Raw genomic sequence first — 22904 nt, forward strand, 5'->3', positions numbered from 1 at the left:
ATAACTTCCTCCTTCTTTTTTTTTTTTTTTTTTTACCAGCCTACATGTTTTTGTGTTGATGGATTGACATGTCTTGCCTAAAAACGCATAAAGATGCTTGTTTGCATAAAGATGTGCGGTCGCATAAAGGTGCTTGGTCTCACAAAGTCCTTGGTACCCATGAGTACTTATTCGCACAAAGATGCATTTGGGGTAAAAACAAGAACATGTTTATGATTAATCACATAAAGATGCATGTTTTTTTTTTTTAACTGGTATGGATAGTCCTAGTCGCATGAGGAAGCTTGAGCACATTTAAGTGCTTGGTCACATAAAGATGTTTGACCACATAAACATGCTTGGTCGCACAAGAGTCCTTGATTGCTCAAGGACACTTGATCACACAGAGAGGCTTCTTTGCACAGAAATGCCTAAAATCACATAAATGCTTAAAGGGGTTGTAAAGGTAAATAACTTTTTTTTCCCTTAATGGCTTTCTTTACCTTATTGCAGTCCTCCTTCACTTACTTCATGATTCGATTTTGCTTTTAAATGTCCTTATTTCTTCTGAGAAATCCTCACTTCCTGTTCTTCTGTCTGTAACTACACACGGTAATGCGAGGCTTTCTCCCTGGTGTGAAGAAAGCCTCTTGAGGGGTTAGGGGGTGAGCAGGAGTGTCAGGATGCCCACTAACGCACAGCTCCTTTCTCTATCTGCAAAGTAGAATGTGTCCTGTCTTGCTGATGCGCCATATTTTCCTTCATCCTCCTTCAAGGGAGTTGGGGTTCTTGGTTGTGGTGGCCTCCGCAAGAGAAATTCAGTATTGGCAACTTTCTTTGTGTAGAGGAATACTTCTTTATTAGGGTGGTGATGAACCCTCGCCCAGACTTTTTTCCCAAAAGGATCTATTTTTATTTTTTTCAAAACACTTCTTGACTTCCCCCCCCCCCCCCCTTTTTTTTTTTTTCCCAGAAACTTGGTTTACAGAAAAAAAAATATTATTTTTCTCTAAATATAGATGAGAATAGTTTGAGGCCTATCAGAAATACAGGAGTCTGACGTTTTATGCTGCTTAAAAGACCCTAGAAATGGGTAGGCAGCATTCTAATCAGTTACTCTCTCGTTATGTTGAGCAGTCAAGGCCTATCTGAAGCGGTTACTCCGATACTGAAAACTGATATTTGTTGCGCTACCAGGAGTCCCCGGAAAGGGCAGGCAGCATCTAAATCAACCGTTTCAAAGTTGATTCAATGTTGATTCATCAGGCTACTATTCAGGCTTGTGGTTAGAGACTGTCCCCCCCCCCCCCCCCCCCCCCCCGTTTCTTTTAGTAGGCACGCACTTACAATAGGCTTAGAATGGTGCTAGGGGCAGGTTTATATATAGTTAGTATCTGATTAATCTACCACTACCATAAGGATCTCATTGATAAAAACTTGGAAGCCTTTTCCAAATCCATATTTTCACTATATGGTAGGGCTGCATGATTCTGGGAAAAATGAGAATCGCGATTCTTTTGCATAAAATGAAGATCACGATTCTTTCACGATTCTCAATTTATTTTTATTTAAAGTGGTAGTAACCCCCGTTCGTGTGTGTGTGTGTGTGTGTGTGTGTGTGTGTGTGTGTGTGTGTGTGTGTGTGTGTGTGTGTGTTTGTGTGTGTGTGTGTGTGTTTGTGTGTTTGTGTGTTTTTTTTTTTTTTTTTTTTTTTTTTTTTTTTTTTTCCTACCTGAAAGCCATAATGAGCTAGTATGCACCGCATACTAGCTCATTATGAAATGCTTACCTTGGAACGAGTCGTAGGGAACTTACCTGGTCTTCCGAGTATCGCCGCTCCAGCGATGTGAGTGGCTGGAGTGTCGATGTCGTCACGCACGGGAGACTTCTTGCCGGCAAGGTCTGCCGGGCCTTTAGCCGAGGATCCCCGCTGCGCATGCCCCGATGCAGTCAGCAGCGCATTGCGAGGGGAATATCTCCTAAACCGTTCAGGTTTAGGAGATATTTTTTATACCTACAGGTTAGCCTTATTATAGGCTTACCTGTAGGTAAAAGTGGTAGTACAGAGTATACTACCACTTTAAAGCTATTTTTAAGACAAAACGGAGTTTATGTGCTTAAATAAAGTATATGTAAATCTGACAGGCTGTTTCCATGTTACATTTTAAAAGCAGCAGCAAACCTTACATGCTTGCTAATGTGAAAGAGCAACTCTGATTTTCACATTTAAGTAAATGTGAAAATCGGAGGTATTCTGTCACATTAGCAAGCATGTAAGGTTTGCTGCTGCTTTTAAAATTTAACATGGAAACAGTCTGTCAGATTTTCATATTCTTTATTTAAGCATATAAGCTGTTTTGTGTTGAAAAATAACTGAGAAAGTTATTACTCTGTTGGGTGTAACAACAAGATGTCCGCTTTCCCCCCCTTCTAACTAACATTACTGTACAGGAGTGTGGGGTGGAGCAAGATGGCGGCAACGAAACGTCACTTCCTGACGAGACCGCCGCCGCCGGGTGTACCAAGATGGCCGCTCTCCGGAGCTAGGCCGAAGCCGGGGACTTTCCTATGGTCGCCACCGAAAATCGCGGGTCATCCGGCCTGGAGATCGTCGGGGGGGGGGGGGGGGGGGTGTGTGTGAATCGAGATCGCAATTAATTTACGATTAAACGTGCAGCTCTACTTCTATATCGCTGCCATAGCTATAATGTAATAGGGGACTTGACTCAGGATCCAGCTACAGTCCTTACTGACTCTAGTTTTAACGTGCCTAGAGCTTTTGCTTTTAGCTTTAAATTACTGTGTTAACAGTCTAGCCCATATTATCTGTCTTGGTCAGTAATAGTTTGATCTACCGTATCGAAAGCTGCGCTTAGGTCCAACAGAACTAGAAGACAAGATTCTCCTTCATCTGCAGCCTTGAGAGTGTCATCCCATATTTTAAGTAGTGCTGTTTCCGTTCCATGTCCAGGACGGAAACCCGATTGGAGTGGATCGAGTAGATTATGGGTATCTAGATGCTGTTGCAGCTGTTGTACCACTACTTTCTCCATTAACTTGAGTTGGGTCTTTGGGGTCGAGAGTTGGTTTCTTTAGGATTGGTTGGATTATGCCTTGTTTCAAATGGGAGGGCACTATGCCCTCCCTGAAGGACTGGTTTATAAGCTGCGTGATAGGAGGTGCCAGAATACCAGCACATTCCTTCAGCAGTTTGGTGGGGATGATATCATTGGGCGCTGTGCTATTTCGCAGAGCGCTGATGATATTGTTGGTGGTATCGATGGAGATGGGTTTGAGAGTGAATTTTGGTGACTGATAAAATAGTCCGACAATTCATTGCAGAATTCTTGACTATATGTGTTGGGGGCTTCAATACAGACTGGATTCATGGCCTGGGTGACAAGCTTGAAGAGTTCTCGGGGGGCTGTTTAGGGCATTAGTGATGACTTTTGAAAAGTGATTTTTTTTTTTTGGCTTTGAAAATTTCTTTATGGTATTTATTTGTTATTGCCTTGTAGATGGCATGGTTTTCCTCGGAAGAGCTTCTTTTCCAGGCGGCTTCGGCCCTCCTGCGCTCTTGCTTCAGCAATGACAGCTGGTCGTTAAACCAGCTGGAATTGTTTTTTCGGATGCAGATTTTGCGTTTTGGCGCTGCTGAGTCAGCTGACTGCTGCAGAGCCTTGTTGATGGCATCCAGGGTTTCTGTGGCTGTTAGGTGTGGTTGGATTGTTTTTATTTTATTATTTAATGTTTTGAAGAGCTCCGAATGGAGCTTCTTCTGCGATCTCGTCCAGTGCATTGTCACTGGTTTTGATGTTTTTGTTAAAGGGGCATTTTTGGTAATAATGAACTTGATTACATGGTAGTCGGACCATGGTAACGGCTCATTTTTGAGGATCTTTACTTCCAGATCTTGTCTGAAGATAAGATCAAGTGTGTGACCTGAAGCATGTGTGGGCCCACATACTAGTTGCTGCAAACCCAGTCCTTCCAAGTGGTCAATGCAAGCGTCGGCGATGGGGTCCTGTGAGGAATTTGCCCACAGGTTGAAATCTCCGAGCAGCAAAAGGTGTTTGCTGCTTAGGGTATAAGTGGAAATGAACTCTGTTAAAAATGAGAGAAACTGCGATTTTGGACCGGGTGGTCTGTAGCAGAGTAGAATATGGACGGTCTCCTGGGGGTTTGTTTGAAGTTGTAGAGAAAGGGTTTCCATGAGTGGAAGTGGGTTTTGAAGGACTGGTTTAGTGATCGCGAGGTGAGTCTTGTGGATCACTGCCAGGCCTCCTCTTTGCCCTACTCTATTTTCTGTTATGATGCGATAGTTTTCTGGCACCAGTTCGCCTAGGATGGTGTTACAGTCCGTTGTAAGCCAGCTTTCTGTAATAAAGAGACGGTCTAAATCACATTGTAGGATGAGATCATGGATTTCTAAACGGTGTCTTACTGCCGATCTTGTGTTGACCAGAGCGCATGATATGCGCTTTGGTTGGGATATTGGGAAGTGGTGTTTGACTGCCGATCATCGATCGATTTCTAAACAGGTGTTCGGTCCTTAGGGCTTTTTTGGTGGCGACTGGTAATATTGAGGCAAACGGCTTTAACCCCAGAATGGTTTCTGCCGAGTATCTCAGATTAGTCATGATTGCTGACGTACTGGGGGCAGATGTCTGACATGGGTAGGGGATTTTCGGTGATGAGGGGGGGGGGGTTTGCTGAAACCTGCCTCCCTGTTTGTTTGATCCAGAGGAAGGCAAAAAAAAAACCTGGTCCGTACGATGCCAATAAGCCGCGGCCGGGGGAAAAAAATTCCTTCCTGATCCCCTGGGGGCGATCAGACGTGTCCCTGGATCAAAAATGCAGATGGGAAATAAGTGGGGAGGGGGGTGGGGGTGCCCAGATTACAGGGGGGTGTACCAAGATTTAGAGTTTAATCTGCAAAGTGAAGCAGGTAATAACCTTCAGCGACCCCCGGAATTCCTTGAGAAATCAAATGACACAGGGAAACAGATTGAGTGTGTTCATAGGATCTCTAACCTTTACTGAATACCACAGTGGCTTATATGCAAGTGAAAGTAGGGAGGAGCTGTGTTTTAAATGCATATGTCTCTAAAAATTATACAAACTCTGTATATTCTTATGATTTAAACTGCTGAATTTAGTTTAACAAGAACTAAAAGATGACTTTGCTTATACAATCGGGCTGCTCCATGAATCGGCTTAACCACAAATGACTTGCAGGGTGTGTCTCTCTCTCCCTCCCCCTCTCCCCCTCTCTCCCTCTCTCCCTCCCCTAATTATTCAGTTCATTTCTACTTGGAATGTATAAATAACTTACTCCATTTTATTACAGAAAGCGATATGTGGCTAACTTAAGGGGTTGTAAAGGCAGAAGGTGTTTTTTTTTTTTTTTTAATCATAATGCATTAAAAAAAAAAAAAAAAATGCCTTCTCTGTGCAGCAGCCCCCCAATACTTATTTGAGGTCCCTCTCTGTCCAGCAATGTCCAAGCGTGTCTCAGCAGTCAGAAAATCTCCTTCCTGATTGGCTGAGACACAGTAGCGGCGCCATTGGCTTCCGCTGCTGTGCATCAGTCATCTAGCCAATCAGGGTAGAGAGAGGCCGGGTCTGGAATCAATATTTGAATGGACACTGAGATGTGACTCAGCTCAGGTGCCCACATAGCAAGCTGCTTTCTGTGGGGGCACTGAATAAGGGGGGATCACAGAAGAGGGACCTGAATAGAGGAGGATTCAGGCTGCTTTGTACAAATCCACTACAACAGAGCAGGCAAGTATACATTTTTATAGGGGTGGGGGGGAACAAGCCTTTTAAATTATTTTAAAACAGTATTAAACCCAAAAGCAAACCTGTAACCACTTTCCAACCACCCGCTGCAGTTATACTTCGGCAAGGTGGCTTGGCTGCGCAAAACGACAAACCAGTACGTTGTTTCGTGCACTAGCCTGTGTGGGCACGCGCCAATTGGCCATCGGTGGCTGCCCGCCATCGTTCCCCACAGAGACAGAACTGTGATCTCCGTTCTGACAGAGGATGACACAGGATCTTGTCTTCCTGCTATGCAAGAAGACTGATCGGTGTTGTCCCAGTCAGACCGTCCCCCATACAGTTGGTAAACATACCCGGGGAACACAATCCCTTGATTGTCCCTGATGTTAACCCCTTCCCTGCCATTTTCATTTATACAGTGATCAGTGCATATTTTATTTTTAGCACGGATTACTGTAATAATGTCACTGGGGGAAAAAAAGGACATCAATTTTATTTGGGTCCAGTGTCGCACGACCGCACAGCTGTCGGTTAAAGTAACGCAGTACCGTATCGCAAAAAATGGTTGTCATTAAAGTGGAGTTCCACCCATTTAAAAGTCATCCGCTACAAAAACTGTAGCTGCTGACTTTTAATAATCGGACACTCGCCTGTCCCACGGTCCAGTGATGCGGACGCACGAAGCCCCGTTTCTCGGCACCAGCATTCTAACTGTGGGCGACTGGCTGTGGCTTCAAAGCAGTGTCAGGGGAGGAAGTGTGAGCTGGGTGCCTGTTAGCAGCTACCTGTCATGTTTCAGTGTTGCACGAATAAAAAATTGTGTATATTGACTGATGTGTTGTGTTTTTTTTTAACACAGTTGCAAATGGTTCATGAAGGAAAGATGCACGGCTTCCTTCGCATGTATTGGGCTAAGAAAATCCTTGAGTGGACCAATTCTCCAGAGGAGGCTCTTAAATTTGCTATTTATCTCAATGATCGGTATGAACTGGATGGGCGGGACCCTATTGGATACGTAGGTGAGTGTCTACTTTGCCAGTCTTTCTAAAGTTTGTTGTAAATTACCCCATTTTGAGATATATCTATCATACACACTTTTCCTCATATTTGATGTGCAAAAGGGTTGGTGTGTCTCTGTCAAGCTTTACAATCTGTCACCATTGACCGCTACCTGCCCAGGCCAATTCTGACATTTCTCTCATACATGTAAAAGTCTGCATTTTATTTATTCTAGAAAATGACATTACTTTATCTGGGGAATAAAATTTGTGTTTTGCAAAGAGAAAATTGTTGCACAATATTTGCACAGCTATTTTTAAAATACACGTTAATGAATTTTAGTGCACACAAACGCAAAATAATACAGAATTTTTTGTAAAATATAGAAGGTGATGCACCGAGTAAATGGATACCAAACATGGCACCTGTTAAAGTTGCCTGTAGAACGGTAACAATCTGTGGTAATTTAAATTCTCCATAGGTGATACTACAGGCTTCCAATTTAGTTACACAGAATGTCTGGTGCTAGAATTGTTGCACTCACAGTGATACCTTGCATGTGTGGTCTAATCACAACTTGCATATGTGTGCTGGACCTGCATATGCATTTTGTGTGTGGGGGGGGGGGGGGTTCATTTTCTCTTTTCGTCCATGGACGGACACGGCTCCTTGAATTTTGACTTGTGGGTTATGTTTCTGTTCTATAGGAGAGGACTAGGCAGAACATGTTGGATATTTAAATACATGTCACTCAAAACAGAGTTAAACAGCCCTGCCCAGGGGGCGGTCCCCCCAGACATAACGCTCCGCCCTGCAGTCGGCAGCTCAGTTTTTTTTCTGCCTAGTTGAGGAGGACCTGGCTCCCTTTGGGTCTCGGGGTCCTGAGGAAATTTTTAGATTTTATTTATTTTTATGATTTTACTTTAAATAATCTTCTTTCAACTGCCGGCTGGATAATATAGATCCTTGTAGTCCCCCCAGTCTGGCCATCGAGCGTGAGCAGGCCTTAGCTACGTGATGGGTTGGCCACGACATACCCCAGGGGTGGCTGGTGAGCTATATGCTCCAGGGTTCACGTATGACCAGGCTGCTTGCACGCAGAAGCGGTATTTTGGTCAATCGGGGCCCACGAGCAGATCCACCCTGACTGACAAAGGTCCAGCTGGGTGACAGAAGCGTCCCTGGGTGCGCAAGCCAAACAAGCCAGCTAACAAGACTACTACTGCATGAAGTTTTGCCTCCGCCCGACTCATGGGTGGGGGGGGGGGTGACTTTGTGGGTTTGCAAATTGGTGGATCCCCCTGCTCGCCGACCAATGGGTCTGCGAGGTGGTCACTTCTGGGTACAAGATAGTTTATTTCCTATCCGCCAAACAGATTTTTTTTTTTTTTTTTTTTCCTCCAAATATTCCTCTTTCCCCGACTCGTAGGACTGCCTTAATGGGGGCAGTACAGGACTTACTGAGGTGCAGGGTAATTTTGCCTGTGCCACTACAAGAAAGGTTTCAGGGATTCTACTTGAATCTGTTTGTGGTCCCAAAGAAGGGCGGAGTCCGTCCAGTCTTGGATCTCAAGGCCCTCAATGCCTTTGTAATGGTTCGAAAGTTCCGGATGGAATCAATTCGTTCGGAGGTTGCTGCGCTGCATCAGGGGGATTTTCTGGCATCCTTGGACATCAAGGACGCATACTTGCATGTCCCCATCTGCACCAGGCATCAAGTTTTCTTCCCTTTGCAATCGGCGAAGACTACTATCAATTTGTGGCTCTTCCCTTTTGGCCTAGCTGCTAGCGTCAGCACCAAGAGTGTTCACCAAGGTGCTCGCCCAGATTCTGACTCTGCTGAGACAGCGAGGGATTGCTATCGTGGGCTACCTAGACGATCTTCTGAGAGCTGCTTCTGGCTCGGAATTGGAGGAGGACGTGTCTATAGCCAGTCAGACCCTCCGGGAATTTGGTTGGGTGCTGAACATTCAGAAGTCGGTCTTGGTACCGACTCAGTCTGGAGTACCTAGGATTAATTCTGGACTCCTCAGGGGCGAAACTCTTCCTTCCTTTGGAGAAGTTGCAGACACCCCAGTCGGCGGTGAAAATGTCAGCATCCTGCAAATGGTCTATGCAACAGGTGGTGATTGTCTGCGCTGTGATATGGCTTAATCGAATGAGTGGAATGGGGAAACAGTGAGTGAACGGGCTAGGGAAGTGACAAGTGATGCAGACACATATTAACCTTGCCGGTTTAAAACTAGGTACAGTCCTGTCTGGACTGTAAAATGATACAGTGAAATTTTACACATAAGGATGTAAGTGAAAATCAAAGCAAAAAACTGAACGTGAACATGAAATCTTGAATAGGTGCAAAACCAAAGAAAGATAAAAAAATTAAAAATAAAAAGCCCAGTTCAACACTGGAACTGGTGCAGCAGTGAGGAAATGATAAGGGTGGAAAGGGTTCCAAATACTGCAAAGAGGATACAGTCCTAACCAATCCAAACAAACGCATGCAGCCCACACCTCAGTGATAAGTGCAGCTTACCTTCCAGCTGACATAAAGGGCCAGACACATAGGATATAAACGTTACCAGTTTTCAGTTGGGTGAAAATCTTCCTGCCAGTTCTCAGTAATTGGTCACACATAGAGAGACAAAGATAATAAGGAAAAAATGTTGTAGCCTTGCACTCCTAATACTAATACAGCTGTAGGGAAAAGGATTTGATTGGCAAGGTGGTAGATAGAGTCTCCACTTACACAACTTACACAGTGTGTAGGGAAAAGTTGCACATCTCCACGAGTGCCGAACTCGTCTCCTGGTACTTCTCACTGTTGACAGCTTGTGGCTCTTGATCTTGTATCAGGCTGTCCACTCGTGTCAGGATAAGGAGAGCAAGGGACGGAGGGAGGAGACAGTGCACATAGCATAAAACTGTACAGAAACTTTAATAGCTAAAACCATAAAATAAAAAACTCACATGGAGCGTATTCGTCACACCACGTGACTTCATCAGGGGAGTCACGTGGTGTGACGAATACGCGTCGGGACCCAGAGCACTAACCGGGAGCAGTACCGAACGGACGGCAGACGAGCGCGGCGCTCGTGGATACATGATCGCCACCTCACTGCTCCATGTGAGTTTTTTATTTTATGGTTTTAGCTATTAAAGTTTCTGTACAGTTTTATGCTATGTGCACTGTCTCCTCCCTCCGTCCCTTGCTCTCCTTATCCTGACACGAGTGGACAGCCTGATACAAGATCAAGAGCCACAAGCTGTCAACAGTGAGAAGTACCAGGAGACGAGTTCGGCACTCGTGGAGATGTGCAACTTTTCCCTACACACTGTGTAAGTTGTGTAAGTGGAGACTCTATCTACCACCTTGCCAATCAAATCCTTTTCCCTACAGCTGTATTAGTATTAGGAGTGCAAGGCTACAACATTTTTTCCTTATTATCTTTGTCTCTCTATGTGTGACCAATTACTGAGAACTGGCAGGAAGATTTTCACCCAACTGAAAACTGGTAACGTTTATATCCTATGTGTCTGGCCCTTTATGTCAGCTGGAAGGTAAGTTGCACTTATCACTGAGGTGTGGGCTGCATGCGTTTGTTTGGATTGGTTAGGACTGTATCCTCTTTGCAGTATTTGGAACCCTTTCCACCCTTATCATTTCCTCACTGCTGCACCAGTTCCAGTGTTGAACTGGGCTTTTTATTTTTAATTTTTTTATCTTTCTTTGGTTTTGCACCTATTCAAGATTTCATGTTCACGTTCAGTTTTTTGCTTTGATTTTCACTTACATCCTTATGTGTAAAATTTCACTGTATCATTTTACAGTCCAGACAGGACTGTACCTAGTTTTAAACCGGCAAGGTTAATATGTGTCTGCATCACTTGTCACTTCCCTAGCCCGTTCACTCACTGTTTCCCCATTCCACTCATTCGATTAAGCCATATCACAGCGCAGACAATCACCACCTGTTGCATATACTTTTTTGTCTACTAAGGATAGACTTTTCTTTTGTTTGCTGCAGTGCTCACTATATTGCACTTATTCCTTAGCTCATTTCCCCCCCCCCCCCCCCCCCCATTTCTTTTTGTTACGTCCCTCTCCCCGTATCCTACACAGCGCAGGAGTTTTCACCTATTTCTATCCTGCAAATGGTCGTCTTTCCGTTTTTTGCATGCGAGTTCTGGGCCTCATGGTAGCCTCCTTCGAGGCAGTACCGTATGCCCAATTCCACACTCGAGTCTTGCAGAAGGGGATCCTGTCCAAATTGAACAGTTCTCCATTGTCTCTGGATCATCAGGTTCAGGTAAGTCATCTGGTCAGGGCTTCCCTGAGTTGGTGGCTGAGATCCCCGGCTCTTCAGTCCGGAAAGTCGTTCCTTCCTTTTCATTGGACTGTGATCACGACAGACGCCAGCCTCACAGGTTTGGGGGGGTCGCTGGACTCCGGACGAATCCCGCCTGCCGATCAATGTACTGGAACTTCGAGCGATCAGGCTGTGCCTCTCCTCGTGGTCGCAGAGGCTACAAGGACGTCCAGTCAGGATCCAGTTGGACAACGCCACGGTGGCGGCTTATGTCAACCATCGGGTGGAACACCAAGCTCGGCTGCGGCGTCGGAGGTCGCTCACATCCTGCAGTGGGCGGAAAGGAGCGTGCCGCCTCTGTCAGCCGTTTACATTCCGGGCATAGAAAACTGGCAGGCGGACTACCTAAATCGCCAGATGCTGGAACAAGGGGAATGGTCGTTGCATCCGGAGGTGTTTTAACTCCTCTATGGGATTTGAATCTGGTGCTCTCGGCTCTTAAGGAGCCTCCTTTTGAGAACATCAGAGAAATTCCTCGCTTGACACTATCTCAGTAGGTGGCCTTTCTAGTGGCCATTACATCTGTCAGACAAGTTTCTGAGTTGGCAGCCTTATCTTGCAGGTCACCTTACTTGGTACTCCATAAGGATAAGGCGGTGCTACACCCGCAGCCTTCTATTCTTCCGAAGGTGGTTTCAGCCTTTCACCTAAATGAGGACATTGTACTTCCTTCTTTGTGTCCTCGGCCGTCGCATCTCAAAGAGGCTGCGTTACATACCTTAGATGTGGTACCTGTCTGCTATGGCTCCGTTCTGGAGTTCTGACTCACTGTTTGTGTCGGTGTCTGGTCCACAAAAGGGCCTGGCGGTCTCGTCGGCCACCATTTCTCGGATCAGGCAGACAGTCATCCAGGCCTACATCCTTAAGGGGCGGGCGCCTCCCTTTCCTGTTATGGTGCATTCGACCAGGGCTATTGGTGCCTCCTGGGCTTTCCGACATCAAGGGTCTGTCTCACAGGTGTGTAAGGTGGCGACTTGGTTCGTCCGTTTACACATTTCCAAATTTAACCAGGTAGATGCTTCCTTCGGCCGCAAGCTTTTGCAGGCGGCTGTTTGAAGTTGCACCTCATCTGTTGAGGAGCTCTGTTTGGGGTGAAGTTTTTTGATTGCTGTTCCCACCCCTCGTTTTTTGATTGCTGTTCCCACCCCTCGTTTTTTGATTGCTGTTCCCACCCCTCGTTTTTTGGACGGATGCTGTGTCCGTCCATGGATGAAAAGAGAAAATAGGATTTTTTTGTACACACCGTAAAATCCTTTTCTCTTTAGCCCATGGATGGACACGGTACCCACCCGTTTGTACTGCTTTATACGAACTGAGCTGCTGACTGGAGAGACCGCCACCTGGGCGGGGCTGTTCAACGTAACATGTAGTTGAATATCTAACATGTTCTGCCTAGTCCTCTCCTATAGAACAGGAACATGGCCCACAAGTCGAGATATTTTTTTTTTTTTTTTATATATATATATAATCTACAATTTCTCTATCAACTTTATTATCACAATAACAGGAAACAGGGTGCCCTTTTGCCGTTTAATAGTGAGCGAGGGGATTTTTAGCAGCTCTGATCACTTTTACTAAAAAGTCCACCACCAGATCTAAAGAATGGTATCTGGGTGATGACTGTAGCTATCATCCAGATATCCCACCACTTCCCAGGGATGCATGTATGTGTACATCGGTCAGAAAGTGGTAAAGATACTTTCTGTCTTCTCCAACACCCATTGCCTGTACAGAGAATGAGAGGCACGCTCTTCAATGAGGAGCAATGGCCAGGATTCTGATCCTTCCACACTTTTAGAATTGTTTATTGCTGTCTTTGTCCCTGTTAAAGATTTATTTTTTACTTTGTTTTTTTTCCCCCTCGGCAGTAGTAAAAAGTAAGAAAGAGAAAACACACAAAAAGGGGCAGAGACAGCAGTAAAAACAAATTATGGCTTGAATTCAACTGAATAAGATGTGCATGTAGAAAGAGCACTAAAGGAAACTCTACTTTTTAAATAAAAGTATTGATAGGATTTTAGTACTCCCTGTAATATCCTTTTCTCTGAGTTCATGGAGGGACATAGGATATTTTTCACCTCTGGGTTATACTGCCATCTACAGACACAGAGGGGTGGGACATTAATGGACTTAAAAAAAAAAGGGCAAGTACAAAAATCCAATTTTCACTGAGGAACACAGGAAGTCTTTCACTTTTGAGGCATCCAGCAGCAGTCCAACTGATGGCTGGGCAACACAAGCAAAGGTAACAGACCTGAAAAAATAACAGATAATGGGGAACTGACTGCAGCTCAAAGTCTCCTGAATTATCTTACATCCAAAGCTGGTATTAGAAGATGCCAACATGTCCATCTGGTAGAATTTTTAAACAAGTGGAAGCTTTGAAAATTGGGTAAACCATTGCTTGATGCCAGAAAGCACTCGTAGATCTAGTAGAGTGTGCCTTGACAGGGAAAGGTGACATTTTGATTCTTGGGACCATAAGCTTGGATGATGCCTGAGCCACCTGGAGATGGTGGAATGAGAAATTGGACTATCTTTCTGAAGTTCATCTGGGATGACAAAGAATGAATCCATCTTCATGAAAGCAGTAGTAGAGTGTCTCACAGCCTGAACCACATCCAGGTAATAAAGGAAAATTTCCCTTCAGTAACCTGGAGTCACACAGAGGGAAGAGCAGTGTCCTGGTTGAGTTGAAAGGCAGAAACAACCTTTTATGCAAGAAGAAAGTCCTGGATCTCAAAAATACCTTCTCCCTTAGTAAAAAAACAGAAAGTGTTCCTTGCAGCATAAAGCAGCCAGTGCAGATATTCGCCTTGCAGGTAATGGCTACATTGAAAATCACCTTGTCAGTGAGTGTTGGGAGAAATGTCTCTATCAAGTTTAAAGTGCAGTTTCTAAAGCACAGAGAGAACCAGATTCAGATCCCACAAACCTCTATGAATTTGAAATACTTCCTGTGTCATCCTTCAATGGGAATACAAAAATACTTTAATTGTTTTATTGTTTTAAAAATTACCTTTTCAGCACAGTGTTGCTAAAAGCGGTGACTGAGTTGTATGACTTACCATCATTTTACAATTCAAACATTTCTCCTACAGGCTGTATGTGGTCTATTTGTGGAATGCATGATCGGGCCTGGGCTGAGAGAGCGGTTTTCGGCAAAATCCGGTTCATGAACTATCAAGGATGCAAGAGGAAATTTGATGTGGCTCAGTTTGAACGACGCTATCATCCCAAAAACTTTGCTTAATGCACTAAATGTTGTAAAGTATAGCATATTACACTCAGGAAAATTGAATGCTATGATTATTTGCTGTACTGTTTGTTCATTTGGGGAGCTCACTGCCTTCATTATACAATACTGTATGTGTTCTTCAGAACTTTTTAATAGCATTATCTTTGAGCAAAATTAACTGGTTCAAAATCTGAAGTGCATTTCCTATGTAAAGTGACAAGGAAATTCCACAAAGCCTGAGGCCGCGTACACACTGTCGTTCCAAACCGATGAGAATGGTCCGACGGGCCATTTCCATCGGTTCACCGCTGAAGTGGCCTGATGTGCGTACACACCATCGTTCCAAAAACCGATCGGGTCAGAACGCGGTGACGTCAAACACACGACGTGCTGAATTAAACAAAGTTCAACGCTTCCAAGAATGCGTCGACTTGATTCTGAGCATGCGCGGGTTTTGAACCGATGCTTTCTGTATTAACATCGGTTTGGACCGATCGGGCAGCGGTCCATCGGTTCGATTTTTGAAGCATGTTTTAAAATTTTGGACCGAAGGAAAACAGACCGATGGGCTATACACACGGTCGGCTTGGACCGATGAAACTGAACCTCGGTCCATTCTCATCGGTTTTGTCCGACCGTGTGTACGCGGCCTTACCTGTTGGCAGTAAATAAAAAAAGGTTTTTGTAATATTAAATATAAGATCAGGAATGTATACAGTACACTTTCTACTTCTTGGAGTGCACATTTTAAAACTTTTGTAAATTTGTTTTACGAGTTGCCTGTTACAATGTATAGTTAATAGCATGTTTGTACTTTTTCTACCTGACAGTTCTGCTTGTTACAAAGCTTCTTTTTTTTTTTTTTTTTTTTCATAAAATAATATAAAGCAGTATCTTTGTGTGTGTTTTTTGTTTTCACGAATCGTCTTCCAGGGCAGCATCTGAGAGATAGGGAGGAGGAGGAGCCTGTTTCCTCCGGACCCACAGGAGCTGCAAAAGAAATGTTTATTATTTTACCTTGTCTCTGTGCTAGTTGCAGGAGACCCCCTGCCAGCATCTCATTCAGCCCAGTGGGCCTTGGGAGGGCAAGCAGGAGCAGCAAATTTGAGCAAAGACTTGCTCTGCCTAAAATTTTACCCTTACAGAGGGGTCTGCAATCATCCCAATCTGAAACAAATGCACTGGCATTTTTCCCCATACCGCATGCTGGAGGGACCTAATGCTGCTTCAATCTGACCCTAGCCTCGCCCCTGACACAGGCTGCACTGGATCCCACAGATGGTGATGTGCAGGTAAGTGTCCATCTACCTTCTGCCTGCCCGATCACCTCCACCTGATTGCGCCACCTCACCCAGCAGAGCCAGCTCCTTCCCACATGGAGGCTCTGCGGGGAGTACCAAGATGGTTGCCGGATGGGGGGGGCACATCACTTTCGGTCACGCAGTTTTCGATCGGCAGCCATTTTCCCGGAGTCTGGAGACAGAGCAGGCACTTCCAGTGGCATCACTCGGGGAGGCGAGATTTAAAAAAAAAAAAGCGTCCCCCTCCCTAATGAAAGCTTAGAAAGAAGGACACAAGCAACAGCGGCATGTGCAGGTACGTCCACCAACCTGGGTCAGCTGGGTACGGAGCTTAAGCAGGAAGCAGTTAAAAAAAAAAAAGGCTCCTCTAAGCAGAGGATCCTGGTGGCTGACCATGTCTGACGCTTCTCCACCCTGCCCTGCAGATCCTGCAATACAATGGCACCGATTCGCTCAGCAATTGAGAAGTTAGAAGCGCCAACTAACGCCAGTCAGGCAAGTACCCCATCTACCTGCGGGACATGCATTCTTTCAGTTAACAGGGAACGGGCAGAAACAAGTGGAGGATTCGGACGAATCTGAACAATCTGAATCGGAGGATGGACTTTGCTCAGACTGAGGTGGAAGATCCAGCTTCAGAAGGCAACTTATTTCTCTCAGAAGACTCGGATAACCTTCTCAAAGCTATAGCGGACACGCTAGGTATTAAAGAGCAAAAAGCCACAGAGCTCACTCTACATGACAAATTGTATAAAGGGGCAGAAAACCTAGAACATTTCAGGTACTGTAAAAAAAAAAAAACTCTTAAAGATTTTGTCAAAAAACAGTGGGAAGACCCAGAGAGGAAACTCTTCATACCAGTAGAGGTCAAGCGCAGATATCCATTTGCAGAGACGGACACCAAAACCTGGGCCAAATGCCCCAAAGTGGATGCCTCTCTGGAAAAAGTCACAAATAAATCTGACTTGGCCTTTGATGATGCGGGTACCTTAAGCGACCACATGGACAAGAAAATAGAAGCCCTTTTGAAGAGGGCCTGGGAAGCAGGGGCTGCGAATCTGAATCCGGCCATAGCTTTCACCTGTACCTTGCTAATCTGGTTAACCCAGCTTCAGAAATTACTGGAAAGTGACACACCTAGAGAAGAATTAATAAGAACCATCCCCACTAAACAGAGGGGCGGCTTTTCTAGCAGATGCCTCAGCTGAGACCGTCAGAATATCTTCAAGTGCCACAGCGCTACTTAACTCAGCCCAAAGAGCCCTGTGGCTGAAATCTTGGGGAGGTGATATCTGTTCTAAAAATAGGCTTTGCAGAATTCCATTCACTGGAAACCTACTGTTCGAGCCTGAACTAGAAACTGTACTAGATAGGACCACAGCAAAGAATAATGCCGCGTACACACGACCATTTCTCATGGAAAAAAACAAGTTTTTTCTTGACGTGATTCTTTTCAAGCCTGCCTTGCATACATACGATTGTGATAAAAAAAAATGCTTAAACAAAGCGCGGTGACGTACAACACGTACAGCGGCACTATAAAGGGGAAGTTCCATTTGAATGGCTCCATCCTTTGGGCTGATTATGCAAAATTTCCTTCTCATAACTTGCTTCTGAGCTTGCGTGTTTTTTTCCCTGTCAAAGCCTACTCACGACGAGAAAAACAACGAGAAAAAATAGAGCAGGTTATACATTTTTAATGCTCGTCGAGAAAAAATGACCTGGATCCTACACACAATGGTTTTTAAGGACCAATTTAAAAAATTGCATTTTTCTCGTCGTGAAAAACGGTCATGTGTATGCAGCATAAGGGCTTTCCCCAAACCAAAAAGAAACCAGGGAATCTCTTTGGCATCCCAAATCTTTTCAAAGATAATGGCAGAAGTGCTAAAAGGTCTAAGACAACTAGGCATTGGCAGAAAACCACACTTTGGATGATTTTTTTTCAGATTCAGCAGAGACCCTAGAGAAATACCTGCGCACAATCATGTCCTATCTGCAAAACCTGGGGTGGATAGTAAATGCAGAAAAATCACAGATGACCCCAAGCCAAAGAGTGGTGTATTTGGGCTATGTACTGGACTCCAGCCTGACCAAAACCTGACGAAAAGATCAAAAGAATCATGCAGGCAGTAGCCTCTCTAAGAGGGACCAACGCCATACCAAATCGGACAAGGAATGATAGCCATCACTTGGGCACAGATTCACATGAGACCCCCTACAAAATTACATTCTGTCCCAGTGGGATGGCAACTGCTCATTCCTGGACAAGTCCATTCCTGTTCCAACCACAGTCAAACACTCCAGTGGTGGCTCAATCCACTTCGATACATCGAAGGGTGCAAATGGGCTCAATCCGACCCAGTCAGGATCACCACCGATGCCAGCGCCCTAGGCTGGGGGGCACACATGGAGGGCCTCTGCACACAGGGAAAATCTAGTTCCAGATGGTCCCAAGTCTCCTCAAATATGAGAGAGCTAAACGCTGTGGGTGATTTAAAAGCATTCAAACCAGCAATACAGGGAAGAGATGTAAAAATACAATCAGACAACGCCATGACGGTGGCATACCTAAACCGGCAAGGAGGAACAAAGTCCCAAAGCCTGATGAGGCTGACGGAAACAATCCTGCTATGCGCAGAAGCAAACATAAGGTCAATATCCGGTATCTACCTGAAGGGAACAGACAATACGCTGGCAGACCTGAGCCGGAAGACCATAAAACAGCTGAAGTGGTCACTGAACCAAACGACCTTCGTGCAAATCACTCAAACGTGGAGGGTACCCAAGGTAGATCTGTTTGCCTCCAAAGCAAACACAAAATCACCAACATTCTTCTCACTGGATCCCACAGATGGCAACAGCAGAGTAGACGCCTTCAGCCAAAGCAGGGGATGGCAACTGTGTTGTGCATTCCCTCCAACTGCCATAATACCAAGAGTGATTAAAAAAATAAAGGCAGAGAGAGCAATGGTGATACTAATAGCACCGCACTGGCCCCAAAAGGTCATGGTTCAGTCACTTAAAGAACCTCAGCATCCAACCTCAACTGACACTGATGGACCGGCCAGATCTCTTATCACAGGGTTCAGTCAACCATCCGAACCACAGAATCCTGAAGCTTTCGGCTTGGTTACTGAAAGGGTAAGACTCCAGAACAAAGGGCTTTCAGACAAGGTGATCAACACCATCCTAGACAGGAAGCCTGTGACTAGGGCATTCTACGAGAAAGTGAGGAAAAAGTTTATCTCCTCCTGGAACAAAAACAAACCAATCCCCCAACAAGGGGATAATCCCAACAATTCTGAATTTTCTGCCAGATGGAGCAGACAAAAAATATCTCCCAAGGCACACTGAAGGATAAACGTGGCAGCACTCTCCTTGTTCATGGACACCAGACTCGCAGAAGACCCACTGAATAAGCAGTTCATGATATCGCTTAAAAGAGCTAAAATGAATAGAACCCCAACTTCGGACATGTCCACAGTGCTTAGGTTTCTCTCCCCTCCATTCGAACCGATGGAAGATAAAAACCTCACTCTAAAAGCTGCACTTCTTGTGGCCCTAGTATCAGCCAGAAGAGTGAGCGAAATCCAAGCTCTGTCTATGATGGAACCATACTGCCTTATACATTTAGACAAAATAATTCTCTTGCTAGACCTGGCCTTTCTACCCAAAGTCTCTTCAACGTTCCATAGAACCCAAAATATCGTCATCCCTTCGCTTCCAAAAACTATGGACAGAAAAAAAAAAAGAGACACTTGCAACAAACTCGATGTAAGAAACACTCGTAACATACCTCGAAAAAGAACGAAGGATTGGCGAAGAACAACCTCTTTTTGTTCTCTATGCGGGAGTTAACAAAGAGAAGCAGGCATCCAAGAACACCAGCAGGTGGATAAGAATGGCCATACAGACGACCTATGAGGCACAAAACCTCACCCCTCCCAGGCGGGATCAGAGCGCACACAACCAGAGCCTGGGCAACCTTGGTCGCAGAGGAAAGCTGGGGCAACTCCGGAGCAGATCTGCAGGGCAGCGACATGGTTGAGCTTCAGTACCTTCACAAGGCACTGTCATATAGACCAGCTGTCCGACCAAGACCAGGCATTTGGTCGCAAGGTGCTCCAGTCTCTACCCCCACCCTAGTAAGTATTGCTTGATACATCCTCTCGGATGCTGCCCTGGAAGACGATTCGAGAAAATGGTTAGGTACCTGGTAACTTTTTTTTTTTTTCTAAGAGTCTTCCAGGGCAGCGCTAGTTCCCACCCTTAAACAACAAATGGGTACAATGGGGGAGCTTTAAGCTTACTGAGATTTTCTTTGGTACTTTAATACAACTGAGGGACGCAGGTAAGACTGTGAAATTTATAATGGTGGACTAATGTGTTTCCTGTTTCAGGGAGGATGGGCCTATCTCTCAGATGCTGCCCTGGAAGACTTCTTAGAAATAGTTACCAGGTACCTAACTCTATTTTTTTTCTTCTTTCTTTCTCATGGTTTGTATTAATGGAACTTAACTTCTAAATTCAAGAGCAATATGTATTCCTATTAGAATCTTGGTGTCTTTATATTTATTCCAGATAAGTGCAGTAATCCATCATGAAACAACTTCTGCCCTTTTTATTAACATTTCCGCGTCACAAATTGTCTTAAGCTAGCTAGATAGGCATGTTTTTTTTTTTTGTGGTTTATATTAAATCCTGCCCACCGAGACATTGTATTCTCACAGCAGGACTTACTGCTGTGAGAAGAATACGTTCATCGGTGGCCGCAGCCTCAGATCAACAAATGTTTTCCAGCATGTCCCTTTGATAAGATGTTGACTTCTGTCAAGCAGGAGCAATCTCGTATTGATCGAATTTTGGTCAGTCCCTGTTAAACTAGCCAGATTTTAGTCAGTGTGTGGCCAGCTTTAACAACAAAAACTTGGGGAATGCCCAGGGAAAAACCAAGCCTACTTAACGACCAGCTTGCAGAAAACCAATTAACCTGTCTACAGTATGTGTTAAAAACAGGGGTTCGGTCCGCACGCATTTGCAAACGCATGCGTGAGCCACAGAGCCGCGCCAAGGCACCCTGTAATCTGTGGTCCTAACACTAAACAATGAGTGTCCCCACAGTGGAGGCACATGCATTTTAATGGATAGACAGGGGCAGGTGAACTGAAGGGAAACCACCCCTCCTTTAATGGTACAAGAGCACACCAAGCACCCAGCATGTAGCACAATGGCTGCAAAGGTGTTGGTGCACTAATGGACCAATATAAACCCCACAGGTGAAGCATAAACATGTCCACTGCCCCCATCTATAGCTGGCCATAACAGTAAGTAGCATTGGAAGGCTAAAGCAGATAACAAAAACCTGGGGAATGCCCAGGGAAAAACCAAGCCTACTTACCGACCAGCTTGTGGCCAGCTTTAGCATGGGGGGGAAAAGTGTTCTAACCTGCAGATTCCCAAGGTCACATGTGTCAAATACAAGGCCCACGGGCTGAATCCGGCCCTCCAGGCCATTTCATGTGGCCCTCGCACCTCTCCTGCAGCTGCAGGAGATCTCCAGCCCTCCTCTGGTCCTTCTCCAGACCCCTACTTTCTGCTTTCAAGCAATACATCCATCTTCTTCCCAGCAGCAGCATAAGGAAAGCGGGTGCACTGTGATGTAAGAGATAGTGGGGGACTCAACTTCTGATGGTGGGGTGGCTCTTGACATCTACTGTAAGGGGAGGGGATGCACTGGACATTTAATCTTACAGATACAACCGGCCCTTTTGAGAACAATCATAATGCTGATGCGGCCCACGATGAAATTGAGTTTGACACCCCTGCCCTTGGTGATGCTGATGCAATACTTTTAATTCACGACAACTGTGCAGATAGTTTGTCCAGATTCCACTTGACTGCATGCTTTCTCTTTTGTAACTTAGTGAATGGGGCATCCAGTAATTTTTTTTTATTTTTTTTTTTTTCCCCCCCGCAGCAGTATTATACATGATCACCTGTCTTTTTGAGAGCATGGTTAGGCTAACATTTAGCAATATAATTTGCCATTAAATTATTTCCAGGTTTACAGTACCATTACTAGTTAATTTAGGCCAGGCTGCCCCAAACTAGTTATTTTCTACACCAACGTGTAGCAGCAAGGCGTGCTATTTACACTGTTTGTAGACTCTGTTACATACAATACACAGTCTGAGTCTTGTGTTCCCACCGTTGGATGAGAACTTCCTGTCTCACAATTGATACGGGCTGAGTGCTGCACAGCCGTTTATAAGCAGCTGAATGAATACAAAGCTTCCCCTGATTGGCTGAGGCATGAGCAGATGACGACATGATCTCTGATTCAACCAATCCTTGTACTCCATGCAGAGAATACAATGCTATCTATGAATGGCTGAGCGGTGCTTAGCGTGACTTAATTTTGTGCCAGGTTTGGGATGGGAAGTTCTCATCTCAATGGTGAAATACATGGCTGTATACTATACATAGCTGAGGGCACACTTGGTGGTGTAGGAAATAGTTTCTTTGGGCTAACTTGGTCCAAACTAAATAGTTAAAAGGGACAATAAAACTGAAGATCTGGTTTAAAGGGACCTGCAAAGTTTAATTCTCAGTACTATTTAAAGTGGAACTTTTAGCTAAAAACAAAATGGTTGAACAGGCAGGATTTTTGTCTGTTCTGCATTAAAGTTACTTATCTACATGTGTACAGTGACCTGTGCGCACGCAGCTTACTGTATATATTCAGCAATGCTGAAGCCGTCGTCGCCCTCAGCAGGCCAGTGAAAGTAGCCATTGATCGAGACCCAGAAGCTGGCTGGGAGCTCCGGGATGCTGGATCCAAGGTGAGTATTGTTCCACATTAAGGACAGTGGTGATGCTATAGGCAAAAAACAGCTCTCCAAGGGTATTAACCAGCAATAGCCAAGACATTGTTTAGACAGGAACAAGATATGCTCCCGTGTAAATAAAATTGCACTCAGAACAGTGTATAATGTGTCACCAAGAAAGAAGAGTTTTATTATTTCATTGCAATTTCTCTTGTTCATCATAGCAGATCAAATGGGTGGCCTTTAATCTGCATATGAAGGCAGTTAAATAAAAATTGTTAGTTTAAAAATGGTGTTCCTATTTAACTCCTTAGTTTTCCTTGGTTAATCCTAATTAACTGTCTTACCTCTCCTTAGCCGTTTTTTTTTCCATGTTTTATTCAGTTGTCCCTAAAAAAAAATA

General features: G+C 44.8%; 1 protein-coding gene across 3 annotated transcripts in view; it reads left to right on the forward strand.

Moving 5' to 3' along the window:
* Positions 1–14682, forward strand: part of LOC120936892 (deoxyribodipyrimidine photo-lyase-like) — a 42564-nt gene extending 27882 nt beyond the window's left edge. For all 3 annotated transcript variants that reach the window (XM_040349660.1, XM_040349661.1, XM_040349662.1), the window contains exons 9-10: positions 6626–6785; positions 14234–14682. In XM_040349660.1, coding sequence (XP_040205594.1) covers positions 6626–6785; positions 14234–14385 — 312 coding nt within the window. In that variant the 3' untranslated portion in view covers positions 14386–14682. The remainder of the gene's footprint in view (positions 1–6625; positions 6786–14233) is intronic.
* Positions 14683–22904: the final 8222 nt, after the last annotated feature.

Source organism: Rana temporaria, chromosome 4 (assembly GCF_905171775.1).
Source record: "Rana temporaria chromosome 4, aRanTem1.1, whole genome shotgun sequence".
In the NCBI taxonomy this organism is placed as follows: Eukaryota; Metazoa; Chordata; class Amphibia; order Anura; family Ranidae; genus Rana; species Rana temporaria.